The following is a 16,776-nucleotide window of genomic DNA, read 5'->3' on the forward strand; positions in this document are numbered from 1 at the left end:
TTAAAGGGCTAACCATGACCACTGTAAAATAAATCTTTATTAATGTGTCTTGTGGTATTGTGTAATAAATCCTTCATTCTGCAAATTTTCCTGGTCATTTTGGCTTGTTTTCAGTGAAATTGTGACTTTTATATTCGGTAGGTATTTAAATGATAATGTTGTAAAGAAATGATTTTTAATGGTTTATGTTCAATAACTTCTCTAATTATCCATATTTTAGATGGGTATATTATATTAGATGTACTAATGACCCAGTGATGGTACAGGCTCAATACTATTTATTCTTAGCACGATTAATCTATAACATCTCACTGGGCGAGAAAAAAATAGCACATTACGCTTGCCTGCAAAATTACCAGTCCTTCCAAGTCTAAGTTACATTTGTTTACAGATTTTTCATTCTAGATACGAGGCTATTTCACGTCTTTCACTCAGAACAGGCCCTCTACTAGAAGGCAGGCAATGATATGTCAGGAACTACTAATATTTGAAAGTTTTAAAATTTTATTTTTTCAGGTTTGCATTGTCTACCCAATTTATTGTAACCTGTGATGTCATGCCAACTGTAGTCTAATGTCCAAAGTTATTGTAAAACTGTTATTTAATGCTTGTATTAATTTGCAGTGTAATTTGTTTTTCAGTTGGTGGCACCAGACAATGACACGGCATCAATATGTTCTGGCATGGTACCAACGCCACAAGAAAGAATGGCAGGAATTGGGGATTCAAGGCCTTCTTCATTTCAGTAAGTGATGTATTTTATAGAAATTGGGGGTTGAGCTGTCAAATTCAATTAGATTTAATTTAAGAATTATATTCAATTCATTTTTTTGATTTTCATGAAATACTGAAAGAATTTAACTTTAAAATATTAGTTCATAGTATTGAGTATACTTTGCCTTTTTCAAGTTTTAATTCTTGTTTCTATGTAAGCTTGTAGATAATATTTTAAATTTGATGTAAAAGTGTAGATAGTGTCAGATAATGAAAAGCTTTCTCAAATATTCTGTCTACTGTGGTCTAAAGTAAATAAGCGTTTGTAGGTTCACAGTTGTCTGCATTTTTAAGGTTTTATTTTGCTGTATACTTAATAAGATAAGGACAGAAAATATTTTAGGAATTACTATTTTTTCTAGTAGAGGCAGATATTAAGGAGGTTATCTGCAGAATTAGGCTTATGCTTTAACATCAGTTACAAAGTTTGGAAGCTTTATCAAGTGCGAAAAAAAAGAAAATATTTCGATATGGATAAATTTTTTCAGTACATTGTGAAAATGTTTGTTTTCCCTATTCATTTTGTAAATGTTAACTATTACTGGTAAAACCCTTTTTTAAATTTATTAAGCACAGTCAGAAATGATATCCAAAGGAGAGTTTTGTGCATGATTCAATTTTTAGCACAAGATAAGATTTAAATCAATAATCGATTAAAAATATTCATGAGAAATAATAGCGCTTCAGTGTGGATGCACAAATTGCTTTCATTTGTAAAAAGCACAACATCATGGTGAATTCATATTAAAAATCAGTTTTAATTTTCTCACGTCAGAAGCAATTCACATAACTGGCATGTAATTCATTTAAATTTTGAATTTCCATGAATAAAACATTGCGCAATATTAGGACTTATTGATTCTGATACTTTGGGGAAGAAAAACAAATATTGAAATTTACTTAAAAAATTAGAATTTGTTTTTGATTTTTTCTGCAAACACTCATTGGAGATATAAATTCATCTAGACACACAGTTTTTGAAGCTTGGTGCTAATATCAACTAGCCTATAGCAGCGTTTTCGAATTGGGGGGGATTATATTGTTTTTAGGTAGGAAATTTAACTTGTATTTGTGTGCAGAATTACTAATATTCATCACATATATGGTATTTTTATTATACATTTTTGGCACACTTTATAAAATATTCAAAATGCACAGAGTTTTTGTGCATAGTGGTGAACAAAATAGCAATTAGGGTTTGTTCTGAATAACTTTTAAAAAGAAAGGAATATATTAAAAAAGGTTGAGCTATGGTGAGAATAGCTTCAGTCTATCGAGAAAGTCGTATTTTATTTGAATTGTTAATTATTTCAGTTCTATTCTAGATTGTTCTTAGATTTTATATTATTCTAGCTAGGTGGTAAACATTTCTATATATACCAGTTTTCTCAAGCTAAGCTTTTAGTCCCGTGATATCGAGAAAGTCGTATTTTATTTGAATTGTTAATTATTTCAGTTCTGTTCTAGATTGTTCTTAGATTTTATATTATTCTAGCTAGGTGGTAAACATTTCTATATATACCAGTTTTCTCAAGCTAAGCTTTTAGTCCCGTGAGTATCAATGAAAGAGTTGTGAGCAATTACTGACATGCTTAGATCTATATGTTGTGCGTAAGTAGACATTGGTCAATATAATATGTGGAACGATTCAAGGAAATAGCTATAGAAAACAATATCAAAGTTTCTGGGAACAAAATTTATAATTATGTAGTATTTAATAACAAATAACAAGCTGAATTTTATGATTTTTTATTCTCTGCTGAAATTATTAGACTTCCATTTTTTTTACATTTTTTTTTCACATATATAGCCCAAACATTAGATAATATCCGTGAGATTGGTACCTACCAAACTTTATTTTTTGTACATTTTCATATCCTGACTGGTTCCATAGACTAAGTGAACATAGTGTATGATGCTAATCTAAATACGCTGAATGTGCTTGAATTTCATGAAATATTTCCAACTTTTAAGGACTGAGATTTATTTACTTCTATTTTATTTCAGTCCAAATGCTATGGGAAGTACAGATGTTGATACAGACTCAATGATTTCAAACCACAAACGTGAGTGAAATAATTATAGCTTACTAAGTTTAAGTAGATTTTAATTAACGAAATACTGTCATCCTGACTTTTCAAGATATATAGCTTCCTTTACAAAGTTTCGTCTAAATGTAATTTTAATAAATAGTGATTTATGAAACGTATTTGGATTTGAAAAATTAGATCTACTGATTGAGGAGGTATATATACATGTTGGGTCAAGAGGATGGTAGACGTTGTTAAAGTAATTAATTAGTAACAACTGTTACCCTACTTTAGGCCAACCCTGTATATAAATTCAAAATGGGTATTGCCCAATGGCAGGGATGGAACCAATGAGAGAATGATTTGACCACTGCGGCCACGAAAAGGTTCTAATTGAATTCCAACAGTCGAAGAAAGCTATTGCTCAGCTGAAACTTGTTGTCTCCTTCAGAGATTTCTTACTGATGTGTTTACTGATGCTACGTCTCCACTTTATTACAATAGAGTTCTATTTATCAATATAAAATTGCAATAACGCCAATAACTAAATTTAAATTGAATTTAAAAAAAAAATTGTTGAAATATATACACCCTTGGGTACTCCAGTAGTGTGTGTACCAGGTTAGGCCATAATTTTATTCAGATTTTCCTCATTTTAGTTCTATTACGAGTTCGGGACTGTCTGTGTTGGCCAAGTGAATATACCCCCTTCTCCATAGGTTTCAGTCCCTTTACACAATTGTTTACCTTCATATTGGTGTACATCAGTGTTCACTATTAACGCACTTTTTTGCGAAAATTGCGAAGCACTTTCGCAACTTTTTTTAGGGACTGCGAAATAGCACTTTTTTCCGATTTTGAAGAGAAATAGCACTTTTTTCCGATTTTGAATGGAATAAAAGTTCAAAGTTAACAAATATTTTCGAGTATTAAGTTGACAAATAAGTAACATACTAGTACTTTTGTAACTCAATTCTGCATATCATAACTATATTTACCGGAATTCTAAACTATGAGATGCAGACATAGGAGATAAGGCTTTTGCATTAACCGCAAAATTCTTGTTTATAATATGATTATTATACAAGCACACCGATTCCGCTTCTCTCGCAAAAACGCTTCTGCGTCTTTGAAACCAGATGTTGTATACTAAGCAGTGGGTTTCTTTGAACGAGAGTGGTCATGTGACTATCAATGATAGCGATGAATTCAAAATGACTATAAAAGTGTTAGTAAAGTGTTATAGTCACTTTGGATGAATTGTGACCAAAGTGCACGATTTTCAAATCAGACGAAACTTTTAGCAGCATGTCACAGATTTGCAAAATCACCTAATTCACAAAATACCATTAAGTGCCATTTTATTGTAATCACAATGTTGAGAGTACGGGTGGGCAAAATTCAATATTTTTTTGAATAGAATATTTTTAACGAGTACCGAATAACAAATATTTTTGGAACATCGGTGGAAACATTAAAAAATCGGCAACAAAGTCTTTTTACTGGTTAATTCCGTTGTAATCGCTAATTGTTCTTGTCACCGATCGTTTTGGCGGCGATATCCAGGTTTTGGTAATCTATATTGCCGCCCTCTCTTTTTTACAAATATGAATTTTTGCGGGTCGGTGGACATCGAAGTTTTATATTTCGGGTTTACCCGTTCGTTCACATCGGCAACAGCTTTTGAAGACATTGAGGGCTCAAATTAACATTTGCGTTGGCTTTAATATTACCTATCAAGATTTGTAAATTTACCGTCCCAATTTTATGCGAATGGTAATATTATTGTCGATACCGTGATGCAGATATTTATTAAGACGATAATTAACTTTCTCATGTATTTCTATGGTGAAACTTCGCAAATCTGAAATTGTGCCAATCCTGAATGTTGATTTAAAATAGTGATTGAATAATTCGGCATTAAAGGCATTTCTGCGTGGACATAAGACGAGATGACGTTAATGAACAGCACTTCTTTTACAGGATATTTTACGTATGCGACTTAATGCTAAAAAGATTGGGCTCGAGTGCTTTTTTTTCGAGTGCTCGAGTGCCTAATAGAGGTCAGGCGCTAATTGTAACGAATTCCCTCAAGTTTCAACGTGTTTTCAACAAAACAATACCCCGGCGATAATTATAGCTAAAATGTTACCCAGCAATTCACACTTTTATTTATGGAATTTGCAAAGTCACCAGTTTCTTGACGATTTTGATAATGTCTCGCCCTAATTATTAGTGCAAAAAATACTCCCTCTTCTTCCGCGGCGGTTTGACGGGTTCTTTGTTCCATTCTTCAGAAAGTTCTGACACAGGGGATATAGAATACTGAATCCGGAGGGTTGAATCCCTGTCCACTTACTGGTGATTTTCCGTTTTGCAATGCGTGAAACATTCTCTATTTTAAATTAAATGACGTTTCGCGGGCTAGAGTTCTCCCCGAAAATGATGTGTACCAGACGTTAGCTAGACGATAGATAAAACATTAGATTAATACTTTTCGTGACGCCTCGTTTTCGAAAATACAAAGTTATATCGCGAAAATGTGTTTTGTTACATTTGAAATAAAACATTTTTGCGATTAATTTAGATCATATTTTACTTTAAAGGACACCCGTTTTCGAAAATACAAGGTTATATCGCAAAATGTGTTTTGTTACAACATTTAAAATAAAACATTTTCGCGATTAATTTAGATCAAATTTTACCTTTCACGGCAACCCGTTTCCGAAAATACAAAGTTATATCACAAAAAAATGCGTTTTGTTACATTTATTTTGCATTCCCAATAAAATACATATTTTCCCTAATTAAAGTCGTCGATGAATCTGTTCCTGTCGTTCAAGCTCGACACACGTTTGGACGAGTGTGGGGCGTTTTTTTGGTCGACGATAAATTAAAAAGTTGCCACACGTTATTTGTATAACGATAATAACTGAAAATTAAGATTTATAATAGTAAGTAAATTTGTCTTAAGATGGTATTTTACGAATCCTGCCCATAGAAAATAAACACGCCGACAGGCTTGGTTATAATTGATATTCGTTTAATTTATTTTACACTATTAGTAAACGCGCCACACCAATTGCGGCCATATAAATTGCAGTCGCATCGCATGGACTGTATGTTTTTGGCGCTCTCACATTAATAATAATTTTCAACAAAACAATACCCCGACGGTCATTCACAATTCACAATTTTATTTACGGAATTTGCAATTTTAAGATCTCACTTAATTGCCAAATACCGATTACGGCACATAAAATGTTTGTATTGATTTCAAGGTTGTATCAAAAGTACACTAGACGATTTTGATGATGTCATGCCCTAATTATTACTGCTTAAATGCCTCAAAATACAACAAATGTAATCATTTTCGACGATAACAGGCGCAACAATTCGTAAACGAGCCGTTATAACGAAATTCGCGATTGATTTTACCTCTCTCTTGTTTACAATTTTAACATCCCGCCGGCCATGCATGGTCGAATAAAATGTTCACATATTCGAAACATGACTTGGCCAAGGATGGAAGGGATTACTAAAGAGTTAATAGAAAGTACATACGCGAGGGTATGATATTAATATCGAGAATATTTGTGAGCATATCACAGGACGGAAATATTCTGCACCCGGCTGTTTGTTGGCAGAACAACGATACGCTAAAGTTAATTGATCGAATACAGGGAAGTATTTATTTATCATCTCACTTGCGAACATCGAAGTCTTGGCGGAATTGTACGATCATGTTGTCTTTTTTAAATAATAACTTTTTCAATAAATGTTCATTTTACTTTTGCGTCTTTATTATATGTCGGGTTTTTATTTATTTTGAATTCGAAATTGTCCGAAATACTCCAACAGGTGTATAAGTACAATAATAATAGTACTTACCAGGGAAGTTTAATACACACGATGTGTTAGGGGCGTCGTAACTCCCGTTTATTAATTATAAATTTTTTTAAATTCTGCTTAAAAAACAACGTCGTTTTGCAGTCATCTAACGTAACTCTCGCGACCAAATCTTTTTTGTTTTGTATGGCATGGTCTTGGCGACGAATTTATTGCCGACTAAATTTTAATTGTGTTTTAGTATAAGTTATTTTCTGTTTGTTGGTTTCTAAACTTTACAAACTTGGGTAGCAATTACTATTAATGTGAGATTTGTGCATATGAACGATTGAATATCGCGACTGGATGTCCGATATCTGAGAATGCGTACTTATCTTTCAACATTAATTTTCAGGATATCAGCGTTCATGTGGTCGAATAAAAATTATTTATCAAATGGATTGGTATTTCGAGACACTCTCAAAATTATTTGGGATCCACTATCATATCATTCGTTTATTTTTTATATTCATGTTTTTTTCAAGAATCACCCTCGTTATATTTCGTGTACCTCCGCAAAAGAAAACTCTTTGGTGTCATCGTTCCTATTAGTGTATTTGAAATTTATGGAAACCTCGCAAGTGGCGTTGTGATGTGAATATTTGATACTAGGTCAGCAGCATTACAAAGAGTGCTATTTATGAATACTTAAAGTACATGGCATTCCTAAACATTTTGCCAATATATGATGTTTTCTGCCCGATTTAAACTAACTCGCACGCAAACCAAGGCATGTCAACATTTAAAAATTACTTGTCTTTGGGTAAGCTCTGAAATAGTATAATATAAATGTAAATGATAAATTAGGTCACGCTAGCTCACGAAACGGGAGGATTTTCAAAGTGATCTTGTGTAATATTTCGAAGAAAAAAGTTTGAAAGGAAAGTAGGCCAACCTATCTCCTAAAACAGGGGAGTATCCTGCGTAATATTCCGGAGGGAACGTAGGTTAACCTATCTTTTAAAACAGCGGGTGGCGACTTTCAAAGTGGTTCAAAATCACAAATTAATAATTATCAGATTAGGTTTAGTGATAATCGGAAAGTTGATTTTCCAGCGCACCTAACCCTAATTAGTTGAATGCTATTTATATTTTGGGGGGGAGGGGGAAATTATTTTGCACGGGATTTGTACAAACGATCCACCCTGTAACTAATATGGTTTCCAGCCTGCCTCGTGTCTGTTAGATGGAAGGAGTAACAAATGTGAAAGCCTTTGCTGTTCATGCGAGTAAGCAACTGACACCGTGATACATTGCATGAAAGTTTTGTCCCCGGCAGGTGTTAGCAGATGTCCTTTCGTTGCCGATGAATTCGCTTGTTTTAATTAAACATGAATTCGCTTAAAGGGAACTCCGTTAACGGAAAGGCTTCTCTTTAATTCATAATATTAACCGGAGGAGCGCTTTTTCGAGTATCTATGTCGTTTTAAATGGGTTATATGAAAGGCTAGGGCACCTAACTTGTTAAAATCGGCAAAAGCACTTTCGCACTTTTTTTTTCGACTGCGAAGCACTTTCGCACTCATAATTCGCTTAGAGTTAACACTGGTGTACATACTTCTGGAGCGCTGTTTTCAGAGATATCAGTGGCATTTTTTTCAGTGTCTTGTTCAAAGTGAAAGGCTGATAAGTGCCACATTAAATCTTAATCTTAATCACTGACATGGGCAAACTACGGCCCGCGGGCCAAATTCGGCCTGTTGAGTAATTCATTCTGGCCTGCCTGATGCTGCCACAATAAAACTAAAACCAACTTTTGATTTTTCAGCAAATAAGTAGTTCTGAATGCTGATAATGCGATTAAATTTAGTTTTGGCACGAGGCTTATTATTTTCCCTTTTTTCTTTTGTAACACTGTAAAAATTGTTCATAAAATATTATCTCTTACGTCACACTTACATGGCCCGCCAGTCTTGGTGGGCAAAATTTTTGGCCCCTTGTTCTAAAACCATGCCCACCTCTGCTATATCATCATGTGGATACATTCTTCTTACTGCTTATGTTAATAATCAAATACAACCAATACGCAAGTAGAATCAGTGTGCAAATAGAACCAATCTTCTGTCAAGTTAGTCTGTCATTATTAAATAAATATTGACACTGGTGTTCACCGTCAGTTTACTTTCAAGGTTATTGAAAGGTTGAATTTGGAATTTCGGTATTGTTTGAATACTATCAAGTTACTGAGGTTAATATGTTACACATGAAACTGTGCACGTTTGGATATAGTCCTATATGAATTATTATTGGTCATAAATTTAGGTTGTAAATGAAATGGCAAGGAAGAGTTTCTTTAGCATAAGACAATATTATATTGCCTGATATCTAACGATACATGAAGAACTCCTATTTGGAAGGTCCCGAAAATTTTGGTTTGGCATTGCATATCCAGTTTATTGCACTTGCACGCAAAATGAGGTTTGGGACATTTATTTGAATGCGAGATGTTGATCAGCAATGCCAACACATTTAAGTCTAATTCTATAACCGCTAGGCCTTCGTGCAACCCTGTGTGATACACACATTTTTGTTCTCCTGTAGTACGTGAACCAAAATGGCGGACACCGGAACGTAGTATGTGTACCGTACCAAGTTAGGAGTAGGCCATAATTTTATTCCAACTTTCCCTATTTATTTTAGTTCTATTACCAGTTCAGGGTTTAGCCAAGTGACTCCCGTAGTATTTGTACCTGAAATTATGGCCTAACCCTAACCTGGTACACATACTACGTTCTGATGTCCGCTATCTTGGTTTACATACTACGGGAATACCAACATTTTTAGCCGAGCATACGATGAAAAATTGTCAATTGAAATGTCTAACTAAAGCATAAAAGACAGAATTCTAATTTCCTATGATTTAATTCTCATTCAGCCGTTCGCCCAGGAATGCAGAGAGTAAGGAATTATGATAAATATGGAAGTCAGTCAACTCTCTTGACAACGACTACGGAGGATTCTATGTTTGACTCGTCTGATGAAACGTAAGTTTAAATCATTTTAACAACAATTCGTAAAAATTCGATGCTTTGGTACCTGAGAGTATTTTTAAATTATGTGCTCTATTGGAATATTATGTTTCGATTTTTTTTTAGAATTAACATTTTAGTGCTCCTCTAGGAACAACTTTTCTAATGTCATGGAAAATACTTCTTGTTTTAAAATATTGTATTACTAGTATTGGTTTAAAATATTGTATACTTGCTGATATCCAAGATATCAAGACTTCCAAGACTCCCAAGATATCAAGACAAGTGTGTATTCAATGGGGGCCATTGGAGGCATTGATTGTCAGGTGCACATCAAAAAATGGGGATTTGGGAAAAAATTACTCTTCAAGATTCATTCTAAATAAATATGGGAATATATCATAAACGTCATATTACCCAACTGTTTCCCTGGCAGTGTTATCATGAATTATTTCAAGTCATGTGAAAACCAAAATCTACTGATCTAAGACAAACTTGAAAAGCTTGTAACTCTCTTTAAGTAATAAACCATTTTATCGCTTTTTGTGCCTCACTTGTCACTCACAACTCTTTTCATTGTTATGTGAGAGCTAACGATCTTGTTTATAACTTTATAACAGACTTGTATGAAGGAAATTCAATGTTTTGAAAGGTTTTTAATTCTAATCTTTCTTGTCATCAACAGTAGGTACAGTACAACATGTTCAGAATCCACAATGTCATCAAGGCGAAAACATCGACAGAAAGTTCGGAAGAAAAGAAGACCCAGACCAGAGTCTGATACGGTAGGATTACTGTTGTTTCATGTCTGACAGTTGTTTGGTATATTTGACAAGCAGTTATATATCAGCACTAGCACTATTTTAGTAGCGCAAGGGAGATGATTGGATATCACAATGGATCTGCAGCCGCAATATATTCAGACTATTTTAGGTCTTCAAATTTCAAGTTTATATAGAAATTATGTTAGATAAAGTATAAACTGAAGAAAATAGATTTTTGACATTCGTATGGAGTATTAGAAAATTACAAATGTGAAAAATAATTAAATGCCTGGGAGCTGAAGCCACTATAATTGCACGGTTCATTCTCCAGGTTCATCCAATGTGACAAGCTTGGCTCTAGCTCCTGTTGCACTCCCACAAAATGTTAGTTCCAGATCCGACTCCTCTGATGTTTGGTATAATGAATAAGCTCGTCATATTGGTCATAGTATATTATGTACATATGGTAGTTACCCTATATTTATCATGAAATCAAGAATATAAATAACTGTCGTTTATTCATGATATATAGTCAATTTAAAACTTTTATCTCCTAAATTCTTGTTTTTTGTACCAAATTTGCAATCAATATTACATGTTGGAAATATAAATTTAAATATCACAGAATTAATAAGATGGTTTATTCCATACGATTGATTTTTGGAAGCAATTGATTGATTAATGATTAATTTTCAGTTATTGCTTTTAAGGTTTAAATAAATTGAAGTTCAATATTTTTGTTCTACATATACAGGGTGCCCACGGAGTCCTAAATTTTTTTAAATTGCAAAAGGAATTTATCGATATATTGTTTTGACCCTCACAGACATATTAAATGCAGTAAAATTACTTGAACAGTTACTGATTAAAAAAACAACAAAACCCGGTTAGGATATTATTGAGAAATGACTTATAACCAAATTGAAATTGTAAAGGGACTCCATGGACAACCCGTATTCTGTAATCAGCTAGAATCATTCATTATTAAACCTTCTTCAAGATTCCAATTTTTTTCCAAACTTGTGATAGAAATAATTCTCCCTATCATATTAGGTTTCACAAATGTCAGTAGACAGTTATTTGTCAAGCGTTGTTGACACATTGCAGCTATTCTGCATGAAATATTGATACCAAAGCCCAGACTTATATTACATAATTTGGTACTCCCGTTGTGTGTGTACCAGGTTAGGATTAGGCCATAATTTTATTCTGATTTTCTTTACTTATTTCTATCACGAGTTTGGGGACTGTCTTTGTTAGCCAAGTGAATATACCCCCTGCACATAAGTTTCACTTCCTTTACGCAACTTAAGGTAAAGCAGGCGAACAAAATTAGAGACCTCCATATTGGTAAACACACTTCTGGAGCGCCCGTAATCTTTATCAAAAATGCACATATGCCAAGGAGTATCTCAATGTGACCATGCAATATTATTAAAGCCTTTTTAGTGGAAAGACGCATTTGAAATAAAATGACTAAGGTTCATTGGTTATCCTTTGATCATGACATGACATCAGAATGGATTTATCTCATTCTCAACCCTCGCTCGCATTCAAAGGCTGGTGTATATCCAGAATTCAGCTAATTATGGTTTCAACACATCTGCCGGATTTCGAGAATTACTCCAACAAAAACATTTATTTTACATGATTATGTTTGAAATTGGGTTTTTCTGATTGTATCTAAATTGACAAGAAATGGGTAATAGACATGCAATCACAAAGATACCAAATAACGGTGGCAGAACAACAACTCAGACAAGAGAAAGTCTCTTAAATTTTGTTTTCAATGCACTTGCAAACTGGCTCCCAAACCGTTTTTTTCGTCAGTTTTTTTTTTCGTTTTGCCACCGTTATTTTTTATTTCTCTTTTTATGATTGTATGTGTATTACTTCTCATGAATTTACGTACGTTCAGAAAACTCTATTTCAAACACAATCATGTAAAATAAATGTCCTTGTTGAAGTAATCATCTAAACACTTCTGATATGTTGAAATCATAATTAGTTGAATTCTATATGATTCATGCATGAACTATCGTTTTTTAGTTTTTTTTTAATATTTTTGAAAGCTGACATCCAATCTCCAAAGTGTAAAGTGTTGGACATTTCGAATGATAAATAGGTGAACTGATTATCTGCTCTGTGACTCTCTCATATGAATGAATGTTCGGAATTGTCTAAAATGAATTAAATGCATAACGTAAATTCTGAAATATAACATTTCTAGATAATATATTCAAAACAAATTTCAAAATGGTAGAATTAAATTTTTATTATTGGGAATAAGTACAACTTCACCTCATATATAATGGATGAAGATAATTATTGTTTCACATTGTTGTATCATATTGACTATTGATTTTTTAAATGAAGATTTATAATTTTAATATTTTCTATTTATATCAATCAATCATTTTATAATAGATATAATAATCCTTTAATATTTCTGTAATTCTTTATGTACAATATGCAAATATGCATTATTATCATTTTGTTATTTCATAAATCCATAATATCTGTGTATATTGCATGCAGAGTTTGTTGTGTTAGGGTCCATGAAGTTTGGTTTGAAGTGAATTTGAAATAACACTGTTTGAAAACCATCAATTTTTCGGATTACATACAGGGTGTCCTTACAGTCTCTTTACAATTTCAATATGAAGTCAGTAATTGTTCGAGTAGTTTTACTTCATTTAATACATCTGTGAGGACCAAAACAATATATGATATCGATAAATTTTCCTTTGCAATTTAAAAAATATTTTAGACACCCAATGAATTCAAAAATTTGCTATTTTGATTTTTATATATTGCATTCGAAAAATTTGAACTCAAATTATCTTCGTGATTGATTTTGGAAGCATTTGAAGTATTTGGATACAAACACCAATACTTGACATGTACTCTAATACACAAAAGACGATGCAATATAATCTTTTATTTCTATCGACACCAGACACCATTCTCAAGTTCTTCGCTTATTTGATCCAGGTTGTTTTGCCTGGGTGGCACATTCCACCAAGCCAATATATGATAAGTGACAAGAATGTTAAGTCATTTTACTGTGGGTACTATGGTATAATGCATTGAACTGCACGTCCTTTCTCCTTGTCTACTTCCTAATTCGGATTCGCATATGTCAATTGCCACGAGAATGCTTGAACGAGATAGTATTATAAAGAAAAATAAGAATAGCAGAATCTCTTTCCACAAAATAGCAATAATCTATTTATTTGCTGTTTGATTAAACTATAATATCTGGTTTTGTCTGAAGAAGTTCGAACAAGATCTAACGAAAGCTCACAAATATACTTGCTATTTTGTGGAAAAATATTATGCTATTCTTATTTTTCATTTTACTGTCTCATTATTTTGAAAATACTGTTTCACTCACCCAACATTGGCTGCTTGTGCAGAACCTTGGTCGGGTTGGACGGTATATAAAACTTTGTATAAAATTCATTTCTTCTTATTTCAGACTTCCAATTACTCCAGCAGCATCACTGATTCATCAATGTCCCTCAATATATTGACTGTTACCCTGAATATGGGTGAGTAAATTGTTTTTTATCTATAAGTACATGCTGTTTAGCTCAGTGTAAGTAGTAGGTTGTTTTTGTAACATATCTGGTATGGCTTCCTCCACCATCGAGTTCACACATCTAAAACAATAACTGCTTAAATATTCCAATATAAGTAAAAATTTATTTTAATCCCCCCCCCCCAAAAAAAAGTATACACAAAGCAATGAATATGAAACTGGCAAAACCAGGAATAAAGCTTAAAACATGTAGAAATATGTATATGACATGAACAGGTAACCAGACAATTGGTCTTGGTTGTCCCTATGACTACAATAAGTTATTACATCCACTTCCCTCTCCTGAGTAAATATGAAAATCCAATCCCATTTTAATTAAGGTATATGATGATATTGTGTCATAAATAACCATTATTCTAATTCTAATTCAAACACAATATTACACAAAAGATTCCAAATACCAAAGTTTATGACTTTTTGATTGGTATTTTGTATTCATGATTTATGGCCTATGCCACATTAAGTTAACATTAGGGTGGAACTTCAAAATGCCGGACAGTTAATAGACAATGATTTATTAGTCGTTTGAATGTTTAATAACCAGTGGGAATATAGGGATACAATATACTAGATCAGTGGTCGTGAATTTTTTATAGCTTGTGGCCCCTTTAGGGGGGCTTTTATCAATCATGGCCCTTCTGTTTATCATTCCAGTGATATTTAGAGTGTTATTTTGATTGGTAAATTCCAAATCCCATTATGTTCAAACAATTCATGCCAAACAAAGTAAAAACACCCTCCCAGTTTGGAACTACTGATATATATAGTTCAGGCATGAAAGGGAGTCACTGTAGAGCTGATAGTTTTGTTTATATATGCATTTTGTGTAGTTTCTGTGGATATGTAGAATACTGACCATCTCATAATATCTATGTTGCAAGGACTGTCATATTCTTTTGCCGCTGGTTGCCACTGCTTGCTTGCAGCTTTTCTACCTGAACAATTTAAGCGGCAGACTCAACGTCTTGTTTTAAACAAACTTTTATAAAAATGACATGTAAAATGGTCCTAAACAAACTCTTTATAGGGCCGTAAATGATATGTTCATAAAAAATTCATGAATTAATTGTAATTTGCTAATTTGTTAGATATGGCATTCTGAATATATTTATTTTTTAATTAGGTTATTGCTAAAAGTGTGAGTGTAAAAAGTTCCTTCAATATTATAACACTGTATTCATAGCTTTTTACTATGTTGGTGTTATTATTGATATAAAAGATATCCACATTAACCAGATGGCAATAAATAGCCTTGCTTTAACCAGGTTAAATGGGCCATATCTTCACAGCCAAAAAAAACATTCATGGCTTAAAAAAAATTGATTAAAAAAATATTTTTTAATTAGGTTATTGCTAAAAGTGTGAGTGTAAAAAGTTCCTTCAATATTATAACACTGTATTCATAGCTTTTTACTATGTTGGTGTTATTATTGATATAAAAGATATCCACATTAACCAGATGGCAATAAATAGCCTTGCTTTAACCAGGTTAAATGGGCCATATCCTCACAGCCAAAAAAAAGATTCATGGCTTAAAAAAAATTGATATAAAGTTTTGTTAATACGAATATGCTCAAAAGCTATGTCCCAAGCTCTAAATTACAGTTATAGCAATGACTGAAATGCTAAGAGTTTTATATACATTTATTCTACTAATATAGTGATGTCATAAGTTAGTGGGTTATACAGCATTCAAAATGATTCCAGCCGTTGCTGTCAGGGAAATAGCTAGTATCAAGAGAATTCAACAAAGTGAAGATTTGCAACGACAGAAAATACTAGCGAATAATTTACTTGACAAGCTGTAACCTTTACAGAATATCGAGTTCAGAGAAAAGAATTTTTATTTTCGAAACATTAAAAATACGAATCATATTCTATAAACTCTGTAGTGCATATTTAATAACCATCATGCACATTATTTCTAATATTACCAAATTTTTTCTTGTGAACCTTCATTATATTCCAGTCAGTCAATGTTCTAACTTTCTATGACATAATTCATCAATTATGCATAGAAATTCATCAATATTTTTGACATTCAAGTCGAGTTGAATCATCCCCTAATCATTGAAAATGAACTAAGACAAGTAGAAAATTAGGGTTTATGAGTTGTTAAGGGAATTAGATGTAAAATTGGAAATAAATGAAACTGAAGTTTAACATTTAATGCAGTTTTCAAAGTTTTTAAGCCGCATCACCTTTTTAGAATTTGTTAAGTCACACACACCATCTCAAAAATAATCAGCTAACAATAAGCTAGAAATATGAGATAGTAAGGCGAAAGTATGTTAAAAATACGTGAATGCAACGTAAATATTCAAAATAACGCAGGCAAGATAATATCTAACAAACATTCTCATTTTCAATCAGTTCCATACCCCCTCAAAAAATTGTTTACGTTTTTTTGTGGAACGGGCCAATCAATTGGGAACCACTAATTTAAATGTAAATACATTGGAATAGTCCAGCTTATAACTGCATTTTGAATGTTGAATGGTGTCTGAAATAAGTTTCGAATTATCAATTTTTTTTATTTCAAAGTTCTGATTAATTTTTAAAAAATTGTACAATAATAGTTTAGGGACATTTGAGTGTGGAATTTTTTTATTTATCGATGCGCTGTTGATTGTAGTCAGTTTAAGCAGTTTTGTAATTTACTGCATATAAAAATGTTCATGTTATAACTTTTTCTGAATTTTCCGAATTAAAATCAATAATCAATTTGTAAACTACCAAATCTTTAA

The 16,776-nt window shown here is 32.6% G+C and overlaps 1 protein-coding gene across 2 annotated transcripts in view; it reads left to right on the plus strand.

Moving 5' to 3' along the window:
- LOC120328516 (segment polarity protein dishevelled homolog DVL-3-like) overlaps window positions 1-16,776 on the plus strand; it is a 52,872-nt gene that overhangs the window by 15,975 nt on the left and 20,121 nt on the right. For both annotated transcript variants that reach the window (XM_039395028.2, XM_039395029.2), the window contains exons 3-7: window positions 642-745; window positions 2,782-2,840; window positions 9,568-9,676; window positions 10,347-10,446; window positions 13,907-13,979. In XM_039395028.2, coding sequence (XP_039250962.1) covers window positions 642-745; window positions 2,782-2,840; window positions 9,568-9,676; window positions 10,347-10,446; window positions 13,907-13,979 — 445 coding nt within the window. The remainder of the gene's footprint in view (window positions 1-641; window positions 746-2,781; window positions 2,841-9,567; window positions 9,677-10,346; window positions 10,447-13,906; window positions 13,980-16,776) is intronic.

The sequence above is a fragment of the Styela clava genome, chromosome 7 (assembly GCF_964204865.1).
Source record: "Styela clava chromosome 7, kaStyClav1.hap1.2, whole genome shotgun sequence".
NCBI lineage: Eukaryota > Metazoa > Chordata > Ascidiacea > Stolidobranchia > Styelidae > Styela > Styela clava.